General features: G+C 53.5%; 1 protein-coding gene across 2 annotated transcripts; it reads right to left on the bottom strand.

The window, feature by feature from the left end:
- Positions 1–5,224: 5,224 nt before the first annotated feature.
- Positions 5,225–17,422, bottom strand: LOC105697432 (multiple C2 and transmembrane domain-containing protein). 2 transcript variants are annotated; one of them, XM_012420746.1, is made up of 17 exons: positions 17,332–17,422; positions 15,386–15,484; positions 15,195–15,286; positions 15,015–15,132; positions 14,686–14,947; positions 14,144–14,590; positions 13,768–14,061; positions 13,566–13,708; positions 13,283–13,474; positions 9,524–9,672; positions 9,046–9,451; positions 8,822–8,964; positions 8,405–8,764; positions 8,125–8,254; positions 7,866–7,997; positions 7,463–7,788; positions 5,225–7,392 (listed from the first exon to the last, which is right to left on the bottom strand). In XM_012420746.1, the coding sequence occupies exons 5-17, from the start codon at positions 14,738–14,740 to the stop codon at positions 7,284–7,286; spliced, it is 2,886 nt and encodes a 961-aa protein (XP_012276169.1). In that variant the 5' UTR covers positions 14,741–14,947; positions 15,015–15,132; positions 15,195–15,286; positions 15,386–15,484; positions 17,332–17,422; the 3' UTR covers positions 5,225–7,283. The 2 variants fall into 2 exon arrangements, with proteins under 2 accessions (XP_012276169.1, XP_012276171.1); XM_012420748.1 differs by lacking the exon at positions 17,332–17,422 and having other exon boundaries at positions 15,386–15,550.
- Between the last annotated feature and the right edge of the window lie 760 nt (positions 17,423–18,182).

Below are 18,182 nucleotides of genomic sequence, written 5' to 3'. Positions count from 1 at the left end.
TCGCCCACTAAAAAGGAGCGAGAGAGAGAGAGATCTCTCGCCTCTTCGAGGAACCCGAGGGAAGAAACCGACCCGTCCACCGGATGCCGAAGAAAGGCCGACAAGACGTCGCACCGGAACGCGGAGTCTTCGTAAATCCGCGAAACGCGATTTCTACTTCTTCCTCGATGTCGCCCAACCGTCGGTACGCACAGAAAATATTTCTAATCAGGATTTTTTCCCAAGATACTGACGCAACGAGTCGCGGATGCCGAAGAGAGGCCAACAGGCCGGAACGGAGGGAGCTCGTAAATTACCGCGAAACAACGACTTCAACTTGTTCTGCGATCGTACCCTTTCCAGTGCCTTTAGAAAGCTCTTCGAATGAGAACATCGGGTAAAGATTGGAATGTTTCAGATGTAAGATAAGCCGAGGAACTTTTTTCAATTAATATGTAAGGTTACTTCGGTCATTAGTCATATATAGACCGCAACTAATCCATCCATGGGGTTGCCAATGCAAAGCACGACCGAAATGTTCCGTTCTCCATTCTTATTATTTAATATTAATAATTAGTCGTGAATATTAAATATTATTAATTTGGACAAATTCGTTTCGATGCGTGGAAGGGTCTTTGGAGGACCTCGACTTACCATCGCGCAGGAGCGACCGCCTCCGGGTGAGGGCCTCGTCTTCCTCTTCTGAGACCTCTTTGAGACACTCGGGGGAGCTCTTGAAGACCACCTCGAGAGAACCTCTCACGTCGAGAACCCGAAGAGCTCACTGAACCACTTTCACGCACCCATGTCGGGCCCCGCGCCCCCGGGACACCCTCCCTCTCCGCAATCCAGGGTAGGAGAAGAGGAATCTCGCGACACTCTCGCCACGCGATTGGGCCGTAGGTCTCGGACAGTTTGAAGAGGCCGAGAGACGGCGACCAGCCTATATAGGTTCCCCTCCAGAAGCCGAGGGGGGTCCCCCGGTTGCGTCGAGAGAGGCGTGCACCAGGGAGCGATCCGAGAGAAAGCCATCTCTCCGGAGCAGCCACTCTCGCCGGAAAGTACCCGGTTCCCGAGGGACGTCCGAGGTCCTTGTCCCTTTTTATACCCCTAATTACGAGCCCCCTCCAATCGGGAATCACCTCGGAATGTCCCCCCCCTGGTGGACGTCTCGTTCCAATGTTTCTTTCGGTGGAGTGGTTTTTTTTTTTCAGGATACGTTTGTATAAATATCAAGGGAATGGTCGGACTTGCGGGATCCGCGCACCTTGTATCCATGGTCCATGGGATTCCGCGGAGACGAGGTCGCGATCCGGTCGATAGGCGATTCCCCTCGACTCGCGTAATCCTCGGATCGCAACGAGGAACGGGGTCGCGGGATTCGAGCGTTCCGCTCAATCGTAGCGAATACTGCGAGCGGGAGGAGAGCCGATCTAGGCCTCCTCCGGTGGAAATATCCTTTCCTTTCACTGGGCGGAGACCCGTAAAAATCCCGCTCGTGTGTGAGCTCGTTCCCCTGGTCCATTAGTCCGGAACGAGACTCGCAATCTGCAGGTGCAACGCGGCTGAACGCGACGACTCGCCGCCTAACGCGTTTAATGCATTTCATGCATTTCATGTATTTGCCGCGTTTACCGCATATCTACAATGTGTACAATTTGTATCGATATCTCGAAGAAATCCGGGGACTCCTCGATTCCCTCGATTTCCTGGACCTCCTCGAGCGAGGCCGACGAAGACGCGCGATCAACGCCCCGTGCATCCGGGCATTGAAATCTCTCGATCGGCGGGGATCCTGCGCTCTCTATGCTAATTCCAAAGGGATAATTGCAGGATCCCGTTCCCAGGATGGGAGCCAGGGTGCGTCTCGAGCCCCTCTTACTTTCGCGTCTCGAGACGGGAATTGATTCCCCGTAAAAAATCGTGGCCGGCAGTGATTCGTTCGGACGCCCGGGAGGCGTTTTCTCACGAGCGGCCGCGACCTCCACTCCCACGTAAAGTATTCGTTGCAGAGATCGCAGCCTCGATCCGTCGTTCATCGAGGCTTGCCCAAGACTCCACCTTCGGTTCCGAGGCGAGGAGTCGAACAATGGCCCTCGTTATCCCGCTCGCAGCATCCGAAATCTCGACTTCCACCTGGCGTGCTCGCGGGCGATAATTATGGAAGCGTCTCCACCTCTGGACAATGCGCACGGAATCGTTGGACAAATTAGCGCATTCATTTCTTGAGTCGCTTTCGAACGATCACTGGAAACTCCAGAGAAATCGCGGAGGCCCTTTCATGAAGATGTCGCGGCGGGGGTGGAAAGCGAGGTCTCGCGATTCACTTTGGAGACGTCGAGGACGCGGTCGCGACGATCGAAAGGGGAATCCTCGGAAAAAGGGAAGCGACGCCATAACGAGGAGTCGACGTCGCCGGAGAAAGCGATCCGCCCCGTCTTGGCAAAATGCATTCCATCCCGAGGCTCGGTCTCCTCCACTGTAATTAACTTAACGATCCGCCGCCTTATTACCGGCATCCCCGAGAGCCACCTTTCCCTGGATCCTTCTTCCTCGGCGACAACTTCCGTTCGAAAGCCTTTCGGAAAATAGGAAGCACGGTCCTCAAGAACAGCCAAAGAAGGCGTCATCTCCCCCAGTTTCAATATGTTTTAATTCACCCCTCTGACCCCTGAGACCGCCGTCCATTTTTTCATACGTAAATTTTAGGTTCTATTTGACGATATAATTTATTGAAACCAATCGGAGTACTGCTTGACGTTAAAAAAAAAATGAAAAACCCTACGTATTAGAGGGGTGCTTGACCGAGTGAGGTTCTCCAAAATGGCCGCCTCGCGGATTTCGAGGAACTCGGCGCGGAGATGCGATCGGGAAGACCTCGACACGAGGCCTCGGCGGATGAGCAATGAACTTGACCGGAAGTGGGTCACGGTGCCGGGTAGACCTACGACCGGTTTGTCGATTCCTGCGATAATTCCGCGGGAATTTATCTACCAGGAAAGTCGAGCGCGTTTCGGCGAAATTGTTCGAGTCCTTTGGGGAGGATGAGGATATCCCGGGTTTTAAGGATCCCCTCTTGGGCAGTCGAGGTAAAGTCCGGCGCCGATTTCCGCGTTTTGGCGATAAAATCGGCCCGGAGCGATCGATTCCGCGAACGATTGTCCAGGGGTCAGGCAATTATTCCCCGGTCGTAACGCTGCAGCTGGAATTCCGGGAGTGAAAGTCTTTCGAAGGTGGTTCGCGGCGTTCCTTTCTCGGAGAGGTTGTCCGCCAGCAGAGGCGGCCATTCAAATGTCCACGGGAGTCATCGCGGAGAGAGGCGGCCGGTCTTACTTTCACGCTCGTCTTCCACTTCCTCGTCTTCCCGGGTTCAATGTCAATGTTTTTAGGCCACCGCCATTGCATCCAACTCGCTTCTGCGATCGGACTCGAACTCTATCCGAGGCGCCTCGAAATTACGGCCACCGGACAGTACCTTCTATCGAGGAAGAAAAAAATATTTCGAAAATCCGCGTGACCTAGAATCTCTCGCGAATGGCACTTTCGGTCTTTAACGTTTCGTGGAAGGACATTACGCCGGTCTCTCGTCGGACATTTTCTCGCGTTTCCAAGAGGGAGACTCTGGCATAGCGATGAGCAAAATCGACCTTGGTTTTGCGGTAAAGCGGTAATTCTCGCGTTGCACATTTTTTGCCAGAATTTTTGCGAGGCTTTTTGTAATAGGGGATACTAATTTGCGGCCGTAAGACCGGGATTGAGTTTATGCATTTCGGTACCCTGATATCTTGCGCGGTAAAGCGTTTATCTTACACCGTTGAGAGGCTTTTTGCATGATCAAGATAGTAGGACCAGGGTTGATTACCTTTTTTATTCTCGGTATTCTGATATTTTGCACGGTCAAGCGTTGCTTTTTCTCTAACACTTTCGAGGGTTTTTTCTGCAAAACCAAGACTCTAAGACTAGGATCGATTATTTTATCTTCGATATTTTAATATCAAGAGGGCATCGTCAAGGCGTTCCGGACATCTCGAGTGGCTTATGCTCGAGTATCGTGAAATCTGGATCAGCCGGATATGTGGAGTGTACCGACGCGTAAGAACTTTCCACGTCTAGCCGGAACATTTCCTACCGGCCCAGATTCCAGCGGTTCTAAATTCGGTCCCTTCGGATCACGTCCAAGTACCGATCGATCCCCGATCGATCTTCCGAGATACTCCAGTTGCGTACTCGCGGAAAAGTTGCGGAACGTTCGGGCCGCGGAATGAACGCTCGAGTCGCTCTCCTCGGCCGGACACTTTCGATCCCACCCCCGGACCTTGTTTCCTTAGAGCGGAAAAACACCCAGCAAGTAGTTGGCGAACAATTCCAAACGTTTACAGGACAATTAGAGCCGCGAGAGATCCGACTTTTTCTTGGCCGAGTCTCGCTGCGCCGACTCTCCGTCGATTTCTACCGACAAAACGCCATTTCTATCGACGTCTCGGTCGACTTCTAAGGACAAACCGTCCCTACATTCTGAATTTCGCCCTCATCATTTTAATTCATTTCCTGTAATGCCGGATAACCCCCCACGTCACCTAAAATGGCGTCGCGTTTACGGCGCGGTAGTTTAATTTTCTGTGATTTATGAAAGGGGGTCGGTCTTGTCTCTCGGTATCTCGGTATCTCGAAAGAACACATAAATAGTCGAGGATTCCAGTCCCCAGAAATTGCGAAACGACCTCGACGATGCTCGAAACGTGCTTCTCGAGTTAGCCTCGAAAGTGGAACTCTGCGCCGCGCCCCCGAGCCCTCTAGGCTGTCGCAACTCGGGGTTCTTTTTTTCCTCCTCTCGGTGGTTACCGAAGTGCTTTGAATGCCGCGTAAGTGACCGTAAGAGTTGCGCGTGACCGAGGTACGGGAGTACCCCCGAGTGCCGTCAAGCCAACTCGAAGACGAGACGAGACGACGCGCCGCGGAGGGTTTCACTTTCACCGTCTTCGGCGGTGGTTTTTGCTCGGGGGCGGCGAGATCGCGCCTTGAATTTCTTGCCAAAGGTTTTCGGCGACTGGCAGGAAGTATCGCGCCGGTCACGCGAGTCGTTGAAACTCCGAGGCGATTTCGCAAATTTGACCCGGTCCCCTTTCGACGGGGCCGAAATGGAGTAACCATTAAGTAGTATGAGGAGACGTAAGGCCAGTACTCGGTTCAACAAAAAGTGACCCCAGAATCGGGAGTGAGGAGCTTAGAAAAAAATCAACGGATCTTGGACCCCTTGGACGATTTTAATACATGGCGTTGTATCTGCTTATACTACTTCGTGGGAGTAACCTTGGCGACCATCTTGGAATCCCCGTGAAGCTTCTCGAAACGGCTCTAGGGTGCAACTTCTCATCCCTCTGGAGGAAAAAAAGTGTTATTCGTAATATTAAAAGCCTCGTACATTTCTCTCGATATAGTCGTATCTCTTCTCTCCTTAAATTACGAATGTAATAACGAATCTTGTATGTATATCACCACCTTCTGTAGGATCACGAAAGTCGCCGAGGAGCGACCGGAGGAACGACATTGCGACCAAGAATCAAGATCAACAACGACGAGGGACGATTCCACCTAATTCTAGCAATCCTTTACATAGTTTTACAACTCCGACCAAACATCTCTTATCGCCGATTAGCGTCGATATCAAGAAATACGACCATCCCCGTTGACGATCCGGCTCGAATCGCGGTCCAGCTCCGACCTCGCTCCTCGATATATGTTCTGTTAAATCCTTCTGTTATTCGCCTAATCGATAACGACGGTGTAAACCTTAGAAATGTAGGAAGATAGAGAAACGTGTGCGCGGCGTTTTCGCTCTCGATACATCGCCGGAAGATCCGACCGACCTCGACAGAGTCGGGGATCGCTCGTCGATTTCATAGTTAATTAATTAATTTGTAATTAACGAGCAATCTCTCGCTCGCCTCTGTCCGAAACCAAGATCGGCGGATCCGAACCGTAAAATTGGAACGACGGTCGGCACACAGAGTAGCCGGAAGTACGTGCGAGTACGTGAGAATACGCGAGTGCGTGTGTATGCGTGTACGTAGGTGCGGTCCGAGAAAGACAAAAATCGACGACGAACGCGAAGGAAGAGAATCCCGGCGACTCGCGTTAACGAGATTAAGAAGCGAGTACGGAAATTCATAAGGAGTACTCATTAGAAAAGTCGCTAATCGGAGGGGAATCGGCGCCGCCCGTTATCACCGGCAGTGACGTCGAGTCGATAACGACGTCGCCATCTGCGACGAAGAGTCGTCCTCGCCGTGAAAAAGGAAAGAAAATGACGGGAAAAATCCAATTTCGCGGTCCCTCGGCGAACGGGCGGAGCCGACTTTCCTCGACGGGGAGGAGGGGCGCTCGGAAGTAGAAAAATGGAAGAGTACAAAAGGTGACGGTAAAAAAATCTCTCGTCGGCGCTTAACGATCGCTCGGGCTCGCCGGGGCGAATATCGAAGAAAAAACGCCGAGTCGAGCGGACGTTCCCGCGGTTTCCCGATTTTCCCAATTTTCCCCTGCTGCGCCAGGGCCTCGCTACTAATACCGAGACTCGGGGACGAGTTACGCTCGACGCGGGAGGGGGATCAAAAATTGTCAACGTCTACGGCATGCTCGATAACGCTGATAAACGTCGGAAATCCGCACTGCGGAAGTCTTGCCTAGACCGCGGATCGGTTCTTCCCTTAACGTTATAACTAGGAGTCAGATCTTTCTCGCTATTAACAAGGAATCGAGACGAAAGGTCTCGCATAACCGTGGAATCTTAAAAATATTGCTTCGTTCCCCTTTCCGCGGTCTCTGCAAACCGATTAATTGTCTAGCTAACGAGGTCTTAAGATACCTTTGAGCGAAGGAGCTATTCACTCGAGAATCGATGAAAAACGATTTCCTTCGTAAACGTGATTCGATAACGAGGGACGATCGTCCTTAAAATAATTATCAATGTCTCGATAATTTCCAGCGATCCCTGCTTGCATTTTCCTGATTTCCACGTAATTTCGGGTATTAAGATCCAGGATTTGCCGAGTGAATAACCCTTCTCTTCATGGATATGCTGACGAATGGTCGTGGGTCACCCTGTCGCCTCCGGTCGACCTGGACGAGCGAACGTTCCTCGCAGCCAGGAGGAAGAGAAGGCGCCAGACCACGCGGGTAGGTCAGTCTATTTCGGCCACTTCCGGGTCCTCCACGGGTCGCTTCCGCGTGAACTTCCGGCGCAGCAGGACCGTCTTCAGGATGCTCGAGGTCCGGGAACCCGCGACTTCCGGCCGCGGGCTGATCCGTTACGCGCCCTTCTGCTTCTTCCTCTGGTCCCGCCTTGTCGGGATCCCTGAAGGGTTCGCCACGGAACCGCCTCTTTCGCAGTCTGCGGTCGGCAGGGGCTTCAGCTCCCTAGAATAATATAAATAATAAATAATACCACGATGCATCCTGGACAAGTATTCACGGAAAGTCGGCCAACCTAAAGCTGAGGAGGTCCTCGTCGTCGGGCACTCTGGAGAGCAGGTCCAGGAACTCGTTGTTGGGCACCGAGTGGGGACGCAGAATCTTCCTGGAGAACTTGTTGACCCCCCAGGCGAGTATCAGATACCTCACCGGGATGAGGTAGAGAACGACCACGGCCAGCACGGCCAGTACCATCGCCAGGTAGCTCAGGTAAGGCACCGTGAAGTTGAAGAGGTTCTTCACCTTCTCGCCGAGGCTGGCCACGTATCCGATCGAGTTCTGCACGGTCTGGGTCACTTCTTGAATGGTCTGCAGTCGTTCCTTCAAACTCTTCTTCTCCTCCTACCGAGTAAAATACGGAAGACCCGGTGGATTAGTCTCGGATTAAATCTTCCAGATGCAATTTCTAGGCTGCCGACCTTGTCCTTGTCGTCCTCGTCGTCGTCGTCGTCCCCGGGCGTGGCGGGGCACTCGTCGGAAATGGCTTCTCCTGCATCCTGAAGAGCGAGGCTCGTCTGGTGCGACAAAGGGGCTCCGGTCACTACAGCGACCTAGCCAAAAATCCAGGAAGAGACGCTAGCCAAGGTGAACTCTCAACGTCTTCGAGAGACAGGAATGGACGTAACGAATTCAAGAGATGTAAATAATCGGGGGCTTTAAATGTCTACTTTCGCTTACCAGATAGTACCTGAAGAGGATAAGTAAAGCGGCCGCGGGTATCATGTAGGGTTCGAAGTAGTAACATCCGAGGACGAAGAGAACTAGGGCTACGACGCTTCGCGTCTTGCTCTCCCACTCCCAGCAGCTTCTACGGGTGAGAACGGAAGAAAGAAAGAGAGAGAGAGCGCGAGCGAGACGGGCTGGGGGCGAGAGAGAAAGAGAGAGACAGACACAGGGAGACGAGGGTACGTATTCAACGGGAGCTCTTCAAGGTGTGGAATCGAAATTCAGCCCTTACTGTATGTATTTCCCAAGGTTGATGAACCCCAGGATGATGGCCTTGAACCTGAGCACGTTCCTGAGGAAGAGCTGCCGCTTGAACTTGACCTCCGGTTCCATGTACTTCTTTTCCTTGGGGTTGACCGTCCTGACGCAGGCTCTCAGGACGTTCCAGACGACGGTCAGCTCCAGCAGGATCTGCGGCGAGTTGCCCTTGGCTCGGCCCCTCAGCTTCTTGTCCTTCAGGGCGTACCACCTCTTCTCCCCGTTCCTCACCCTGAGCAGCGGAATTGCCACCTTGCCCAGGAACTCCACCTTGTGGTCCCGGTCCTCGTCGTAGACCGTCACATCCAGGACCGCGTTGATGTCCTTCACGTTGCTGGAATTTTTCCGTCCCGTCATTTCGAGTTAACTCGATCCCGAAGAGGCGACTTACAAGGTGAAGATCTTCTGCCAGTTGGGGGCGAGGGTCTTGTACTCGGTTTGGGTCTGCAGTCGCGCGTTCACCAGCTCCAGGACGCAGAAGGGGTCGCTCTTGCCACCCAGATCGGCTGCCGCGAGACCCTGGGCTCGGTAGACCTTGAAGAGGGCAACGAGAATTTTAGTAATCTAGAAGTAACCCATTTAGCAGGCTAATTGAATTTTAAATCAATCGATCACCTTCACCGTCAGGTGGCCGACGTCCCTCGGCCTCTGCAAGGTGTTCATCAAGGAGTACCTGTGCGTCAGTCTGACCCTCTCTTCGGGAGTCTCTTCGTGGGCGGCCAGGTCGCTTATCGTCTCGCTGGCAGTGGTACCACTTATCGTCAGCAAGAGAAATATCTTCCCTGCTCCGTCTTCGAGGTCGCGCCAGAGTCTGTGGGTGGTCTCTCGCTCGAGGACGGCCAGGTCGATGGTCACCCGGCCCATGAAGTCGTCCTGGTGACTTCTGTCCCTGTCCCAGACCGTCACCTCCAGGTCTTGGCCTAGGTAAGGGTCCTCGTACAGGTGCAAGTCGAACTGCTCCAGCCAAACCGGGTTCAGCGTCTTCATGGCGACCTTCGACTTGTACTTCTCGCTGCCCAGCCTGAGAACGGATTTAAATGGAGATGAGTAATTTATAAAATATCGAATAATTTTCAAATCTTCCATTCCATACCGGAACTTCACGTAGGGATCCGAGAGCCCGTCTATGTCCATCGGGAGCAGATTTTTCGCCTCGACGAGGACGATCGTCACCACCGAGCTCCAGATCTGCGACTTCAGCTTCCGATTGACATCCGCCAGCCTATTGGTCCTCTGGAAGTACTGCAACCATAAAACGGAAATCGTTGAAAGACCTTCCCTGGATGGAAGAAAAAGAAAAAACCCGAACACGTCGATGACCATCTTTTAGAGATAGCGGGAGCTGACCTTTCCCAAGCTCTCAATTTTTTGTATCTCTAACCAGAGATTAAATTCTGAAGCTTTCGGACCTACCCTAAAATACCGTTTTCTATCCATAACCAATAATGAGAAAAAAATTCATAGAACCAATCAAACGTGCCTTTGAATAGTAAGAAAAAAATATATTTTGTATTATTCACTCAAGTTGTTAAAATTCCGAAGAAACGTCACATCCAATTTATTCGATTTTATTTCGGTTAAATAATTATTCCTTGAATCGACAAAATATTTTATTGGCACTATAAAAGAATCAATTCTCTGGTTAGATGAAATTGTTTTTCTTAGGGTATAATTATCACCCAATCGTAAATCTACCCGGTGGATCTCCTCCTTCTTCTCCTTCAAGGTCTCCTTCAAGCGGTCGATAAAATCGTTCCCACGGTGCGCGGCGTCCATGATGTCGTTGAATTTTTCCAGGTTATCGGGCCGATCCGTCGACCTGGGCAAATCGGGAGAGATCCTGGATCCTTTCATCCCAGAAGAGTCCTGATACCTCGGGGAGGGAGACCTCTCTTCGGGACGAGCCCTCCTCGGCTTCGTCGGGTGATCCATCATCCTGTTCTCGGGGACCATCCTAGTCTGGAGGTCGGGTCGCGATTTGGAGAGCGTGTCCTGGTTCTTCGGGTACTCCGTCTTCAACCTCTTGACCTCGCTGTCGGAGCTGTATCCTCGAAGATCCTCGTTCAAGGCCACCGTGGAGCTGGATCTCGAAGCAGGCCTGTATCGATCGACGATCCAGGTCTCGATGGGCTGAAGCCAAGGATGCCTTTCCACGCTCTCTTCCAGGAGCCGCTCCATCCTGTGCTCCAATTTCCTCTCCAAGGACTCCACCCTCCTCTCCAGGGTGCAGCGGAATGCGCCGACTCTCTCCCTGCGAGTCTCGCTCTTCGGGGTCGACCCGTCGTCCTGGACCTCCTCGTAGATCCCGTCACGACCATCCTTGACGATCCTGGCCGACATCTCTTCGTCTTCCTGGCGTGCTCTCTTCTCCAGCTTGACGGAAAATCGCTGCATCGCCGACCCTTTGCCATTCATATCGTCTTTTTATCTCGCCCCTTTGTACCGTCCCTTTAAATTCAACGCGTCTTTATTTTTCCTCTCTCTCTCTTGATCGAGAGACCGAGACCTCGTGGGGAGACTTCCTCTCCTCAAGGTCGACGTCTCGTTTACGCAGATATGCCAGAATTAAATCATCTCCTTGTGTCGTCCCTTTAAACCGTCCCTTTAAATCCAGCGCGTCTTTATCTCTCCCCTCTCTCGTTCGAGCGACTAAGAGCTCGCGGAACGACTTCCTCTCTTCGAGGCCAACGTTTACCCAGGTGTGCCGGAATTCCCGGATCCTCCTTCCACCTCCTGTCTCCCGATTGCTCGAAAATCCAGACGAGACCTCAATGGCCGCCTCGACCGGGCCATTTCGAGGCTGGTGTAACACTCGCGAGAGGCCTCGTTTCGCTTTTGATAACGCTATCCGAGGATAGGTAGAGTCAAAAGGAGAGGGAACATGCCGAAGAGGGGGAACGAGTTACCGGTTACTCGACGCGTGCACGACGCATACGCGACTCTCTCTCTCTCCGGACTTCGTCTGGGATTAGTCATCGCTCTTTTTTATCCTCCTTCTTCTGGCCCTGTTTACGAGGAGTTTCGCCGGGACGGGGAACGCCGTTTGGGAAGATTTCTCGAGTGCTTCCCGCTCTAGATCCCGACCGACCTCTGGATCGATCCGCTTCAAGGCACGGCATTAACTCGTTAATTAAATTTGCAGATAAGCGAATCCTTTGGCTGCAGTTGACTGCGACTCTAGGAGCGCCGATAAAACACTGTAGAAGAGATCTACGACTGGCGTCGATAAGAGGCAAATCCGCCGCATTCACAACTTCGCGGACAGCCTCGAAGCCGTACACGAGGACGAAGTGAACGACCCTAATCGGATCCGTCAAAACGGATGCCATCGGCCAAGAGGAGTTATGACAACCAGTGCAAAGCTCGATGGGTGCACCGGCAGTACTCCAAAGGAGGAGAGGAAAGCCGACGACGTGTACAGAAAAATCGTCCCGGGGAGTGAAATGCAAATCGCAGGCAATATTCCCTCGGCAGCGAGTCGTAAAATTCGACGCCGGCCAACCGCGAGCACCGATGCACCGCCGATATTGCCCTACCGATATTGCACCACCGACAAGTCCCGAAATGAATTTCCTATCAAGAGGTAATGCACAGGAGGGAACCGGTCGGCCTTCGCCGCAGCGATTATTTTTTACGCCGTTCCAAGGAGTTTCCCGTGTCGATAAGGAGCAAAAAACGCGGTCGCCGATTGCGATTAACTCCACGACTTGTTTCAAATCTCTCCTGGTTGTTCATAAACGACCAGTTGAGATCGATTCGGATCGAGTCGCGTTTTTTAACGACGCACCTAACTCTCGGGAGGGTCGACCCTTCACCAAGTTCTAAATCCAAAGTGCGCCGATTTACCCGGATCGGCGGTATCAGGAAATTATCCCCGAATCGATCGAGCCCTCCGCGGGGGTGAATCGCCCTCTCGCACCCTGGAGGCGGCCCGAAGGGGGTAATTCGTCCCCTGGAGGTCCTCCGTGGGGCGTGGGGGTTATTCGCCTGCTCGCCCACCTCGGGGGGGAATCGCCCCCTTACCCACCGCAGGGTTCCGCGTCCAGAGGCCGGAAAATGGATCTCGCCAATTTCCCGACCAAGGGACAAGGGTTAACGAGGTTCGACCGGCACCCCCTGGATCGCCCCATCCCGATCGATGGGGTCGAAGCACCCCTCCGGACGACGCAATTCCGCCGCTGATAAGTACCCGGCCTTCGGAAAAATCGATTCTTATCACCGACGGGGTGTACCGGTATTTTTCCACCGGAAGGGAGGGATCGATGTGAATAATAATAAGGAAAGAGAGAGAGAAAAAAAGAGAAGCGGTGCATCGAGGGTCGGGAGACCGGCGTTGAAGCGTACAGGAGGGTTCGAGTCTGTCGTCTTCGTAGTCGCGTGGGTAATCAAGGGAAAGGGGCGGCAACGTCGGCGAAAGTGAACCGGGGTGTAAAGAGAGGGTGAGAGAGGGTGAGGAGCGACAAGGAGCGCGGTAACGAGTCGAGAGGCCGAAGACCGAGAGGAGGGCTCGTCGATCGATCGGCCAACGCAATCGGGCCGTTCCGATAACTCTCGACGCGCACCCTTCCCCTAATTGCCGGCCTTTGTCGGCGACGCAGCCCGCCGTTCACCGCGACCCATCGCGAAGACACCAGGGGTGACCCTCGACCCCTGCCCCAAGCCTCGATAAGGATTTCGAGATCCAGGGATCTCTGGATCGTCCTCCCTTCCACGATAAAGGACGGATTTCGATCATCGTTAGCTATTCATCGGCAGGCCCTCTCTCTCCCTCTTCTCGTTCCCTCTAATTGCCGGCCTTTATATCGAGCGCCCGATAAGCGGAAGCGGTGCCGGAGGTTTTCAATCAACCGACCTGCTCCTTGTCCTGCTGGTTCCTGGGCCAGAGGGTAGCGGTCAGGTAAATCTCCCCCAGGTACAGTCTGGGCCTGACCGGGTCCTTTAATTCCAGGACGATGTCTTCGGGGTGGCCCAGCTCCAGCTTGCGGAGGTCCAGCTGGGCGGCGCCCATGAAGTCGTCCTGGAGACCCCAGTCGTAGTCGAAGACCTGCAACGTCGACGGAGAATTCGTCGCGTGTCGATAAAACGCGACATCCCGGAGGGCAGGAAGTTGATTCGCCCGTCGAGGGGCACGTTACCTTGATGTTGAGGGGTTGGAAGGGGTCCTCGATCGGCAGGGTCACGCTCTCGTCCCAGACAGGGTTCAGGTCGCGGTGAACCGTCCTGGACTTGTGCAGGAGGCGGCCGGAGCTCTTGATCTTCACGTAGGGGTCGCTGGCTCCTAAACGGAAAGATACTGGATTTTTTTCGGATCTCCGGTGCGACTCGCGGAAAACGTACCGCATCGGTCCATGGCGACCAGGTTAGCGCCTCGGCGTATGTGGAGCCTCAGCTGGAAGAAGGCGTGCTGTCGGAGGGCGAGCTCCCTCCTCCGGGTGGTCTCGTCGTGGAGAAGGCCCCCGGCGACGTCCTGCGTCCCGGAGGCATCCTGACCCTGCGATTCGGCCAAGAGATTCGACTCCTTTTGAGCCTGAAAGCCGGAGGACCCCTTGGAGGAACCGTCGCTGCCTCTTCCGGGACTGTCCTCCACCGAGGTGCCCGCCTTTTCCCTGGCGACCCTTGCCAAGGGAGACTCTGGAGTTTAAAGTCCTTATTAATCCTTATCGACCCTACTTAATCCAAAAAGCGGCTTAAATGTTTCGGATAAACGGCTCACCCTGGTGAACGAGCGCGTGTCTGGCAGGACTCTGAGTAGCCGAAGAGCTCCTGCTGTGCTCCGAGGAGTAATCCGCGGCATAGTCGGACTCGGCCCCGGGAACCCTGAAGGAATCCTGTGGCATAGCCGAGGGGTCCTTCTTCTTCCGCTCCTTGCTGCGGCTACGCGTCCATCGGCTCTTCAAGGTCGCGAAAAAGGTGTGCGTCCTCTGGGCCACGGTGGCGTACCTCGCCGAGTGGCGAGGGTGATGATGCTGTTGCTGGTGTTGCTGCTCTTCGAGGCGGTCTCTGCCGCGATTGGTGCCGCCGGACTCCCCGGAACCACTGTGTCCTGGGGAGCCTCTCGCCCCCTCGCTCTTTTTCCTGTGCCTCAGCTCCGTGGCGCTCCTCGATAGCGGTCTGCTTCCGTTCAGGTTCAACCTTGACCGGTCCTCCTCCTGAGCCCGATCTAAGGGTCGAGGATATATAATATATAAAATCAGCGGTGAACACATGCACGCTCCTTTCCAGGCCTTATCGCTCCCAGCCCGTATCTTCCCCTACCGGAAGTCGGCTCGCCATCCTCCGTTCCCGCCAGCAGTTCCACGCTCTTGCTCATTTTATCCCCCGAAGAGGTGGACTCGGCTTCAATCTCTTCTTGAAGTGGACCAGCCTGCGACCGCCCGATAACATGGTTCCGTCGAGGAGTCGGTCAGCCTAAGGACCATCGACCGCGAGGCACATCCTCTTCAAGGGGCTCTTCAAGATGCGTCTCGAGGGTTCCCCCAGGTCCTGGCGTCCCTTTACCTCCGAGAACATCCGTGACCTACAAGACGAGACGAGCCGGATTGATTTTCCGACGTTTTCCGCTGATTCCGCCCGCCGATATGCACCTCTCAGTCCGTATCTCTCGGATGCATCGCCCTCGACTGGTCGTCCAGCTTCAAAGGACCTCAGAGATCTCCGAGGCGACCTTCCAACCCGGTTCCGAGCACCAGGCACATCCGCGACCTGGAAGTTAAAACAACGACCCAGGATGTCGGCACGCTTCGGGTCATATCCCTCGATATTACCAACGTTTCAGGATGCACATGTCGAGAATTCTACAGAAAATCCGGAAGGACCTCCGAGCTCCCCAAGATCCTCCCCCGGTCCAATCACCCGCCTGAAAGTGATTTAAAATAATAAATTAAAAAGCCATCAAAGTCAGGTAAAAATTCGAGGAAAATTAATCTCTTCCTAATTCTCGACATATCTCACATACAGGGGCACCAGGGTGCGTCGAGGCCGGCGATCCTCTTCGAGGTTCGTTTCCTCCTGGCGCCTGTCTTCATCTCCGAGCCAGGGGAACTCGACCGTGAATCTGGAAGGAGGGTAGAAAGAAATTAATCTCGACGGAGTAACGAGTAACGTCGGGCGGTCCGATGGAAAAGGCCGGTTTACACGAAGGTCGGTCGCCGTTGGGGGCTTACATGAAATTCGTATCAGAGGCGCCGAGGAGCCACGAGGGAGGCGATATGCGTGACTTCCCTACGTGAGACTTAAAGGGGTCGTTCCCTGGTGTATTAAAACAGGGCCGGGGTCTACGACTTCCCGAGCTAATTTTGGGATAAAACGCCCGGAACGCGTCGATAACGCTATCTAGGCGCCGATCTACGTATCGTTAATATTAAGGGGTGGCTTTTCAGCGGCCCGATCGTGTCGTAAATTTCTCAGCGATCGAGGGCATATTTTGGGCTCGATTTCCCGGGCTAACTTTAGGATGAAACGCTCGCTTAAACGTCCGCAAAGCGTCGATAACGCTATCTAATCGCCGATTGGCGTATTATTAACAAAAAGGGGTGGTGTTTTCTAGGACCGATCAGAGGGTGATAAATTTCTGCGCGATGCACGTATTTTGGGATCAAACGCCCGCGTGGGCGACCGAAACGCGTCGATAGCACTGAGAAAAAAAAATTCATTGCCCCCACAGAAATATTTCATTAAATAGTATCAAAGGAATATCTCGTTAATTTAATGAATCATTGATTCGACTCGAATAAACTGAATTAAATTGTCGTAATTCCGGGGAGACGTTGCATCCAATTAATTCGAGTTTATTCAGAGCAGATAATTATTCTTCGAATGAAGAAAATATTTTCTTGGTTCATTGACATTTCTTTTCTCAGGGCATCTGCATATTATTAATATTGGGGGGTGGCTTTTTCGAGGGCAGATCGAGTCGTAAATTTCGCAGGAATGGGACGCGTTACTCGGAGAGGCAATAAAGGCGGCAAAGCGATCGTCTCTTCGAGGTGTCGAGCGTTCGATATGTCGTTTGACAAATCGATAGGACCGAAGATGACACGATATCGACGCTCTTTGTTTTTCCCCGAGATCGTGTCAAGGGCGGAGACTAGGGCCAATAATTACCCGGGTGGAGGGACAAAAAGGAAGGCGTAAATGCCGGGTCAATGGGGAAGGATTGAATAGCATTGTTATCACGACGCCTCGATAAGGCCGCGGAATTTGAGGACGCCTATGAAAAACGAAACCGAGGATAGGTCTGGTCTACGTGCCAAATTCCACCGGCATATCGTCCTCGTAAATCGAGGGTGAGACGCGAAAGTCAAGGTTGCGGATAAGGAGGATCGTGACCATCGAAACGCAAAGATAAATTTAAAAAAAAATGGAAACTGAATTTCAGATGAATTTTCTAATTCAGAGGAATCTGGACTTTCGCGCAACACCTATCGACTGAATATAGGGAATCGGGGGAAAGGATTTCTTCGGATATGGCTCGATTATTCCGAGCAAACGGAGTGGACCGATTTGTAGAGCCGATAAACTTCCTGCGGCTTCACCGAGTCGCGGCACTGAACCCTATCACTGGGAATTTCCACGTAGAGGCGAAAAAAAAAATCCCCGATTCACGAAAAAGGGTTCACCGGGTGACGGAAATCGACGGAGCTCTCCACCGCGTCGCCACGAGAAAATGACGTTTCAATCCCGAAACAGGGAAGCCCGGGGTCGGTTAAAAAAGGGAAGAAAAGGGAGAATGACAATATCCATCTGGTATGAATGAAAAAAAAAATCGACGATTATTCTGGGACGTTTAGCGCCGATAACCGGGAAGCGTAATCCGCAGGTGCGAAGTGAACCGGTGAAGAAGCGTCGCTCGGTGGAGGCTTCGACGAGATCGCGCACTTATCTTGAGATTTTCGTAATTACTGATAATTCGCGGGGAGTCGAGAATCACGTCGAGCGTCGAGTCGCGCCGCGACCGGACCGAAGGTTAGTTCCGGTCGCTCGAAGGTCCGAGAGGCCACTGACAGAAGTCTCGGGCTCGCCGTACAGCTCGCCGCGCGCGAGTCGCCGGAGTCGGTGGGCCCGTGAGTGCGAGAGAGAGGGCGCGAGGGGGGCGCGCGTGGGCGAGAGCGAGAGGCAGCGAGGAAGAGGCTCCGCGGAGCCCCTATCGACCCGAGCCAATCCGCGCCACCTACGGTCGCGCTCACGTGTCGCCGCGCTCCCTCGGAGATCTCGCCCTAGCGGGCGCCCCAGACACGGGGCGCGAAACTCGCCGGGAAGAAAAATCTCCCCCGGAAGCCGAGGAACATCCTGGAATTTTTTCGGAATTTCCGATCCCCGGAACACCCGGAATTCCTCGACGAAAGCCCGGGAGCCTGCTCCCGTGGGCGCAGCCGCGCGCGCCGCGCAGGCTCGCCGCCCTTTCGCTCGGGTTTTCAAACGTCCGGAATTGCGAAGTCGAGCGATCAATTTGCCGGTCTCCTCTCCCCGAGGAGGATCTCGAAACACCCCCGGAGACCTTCCGCACCCCCGTGGGCGCGGTTTTCTCGGACTCTTCGGCAATTATTCTAATGCGCTCCCATTAGCTCGGATGAAAACGTCGGGGAATTAACGAGCACGCGACGCCTCCCTCCACCGGCGCCACTTCGGCCCTCGTTAGGGCCGAGTCCCTTTGCGGAATTTTCCCTCATCCCGGAATTCCCTTAAACGACGTTTAAACCTGTAATTTAATTTCGTCGGGGGGAGTTTTCTTAAATATACTTAAGTTTAGGATT

Source organism: Orussus abietinus, unplaced genomic scaffold, assembly GCF_000612105.2.
Source record: "Orussus abietinus isolate OABI.00-Male unplaced genomic scaffold, Oabi_2.0 scaffold92, whole genome shotgun sequence".
Taxonomy (NCBI): domain Eukaryota; kingdom Metazoa; phylum Arthropoda; class Insecta; order Hymenoptera; family Orussidae; genus Orussus; species Orussus abietinus.
Note: the sequence above shows the minus strand (reverse complement) of the source record. Positions and strands in the feature narration are given on the sequence as shown.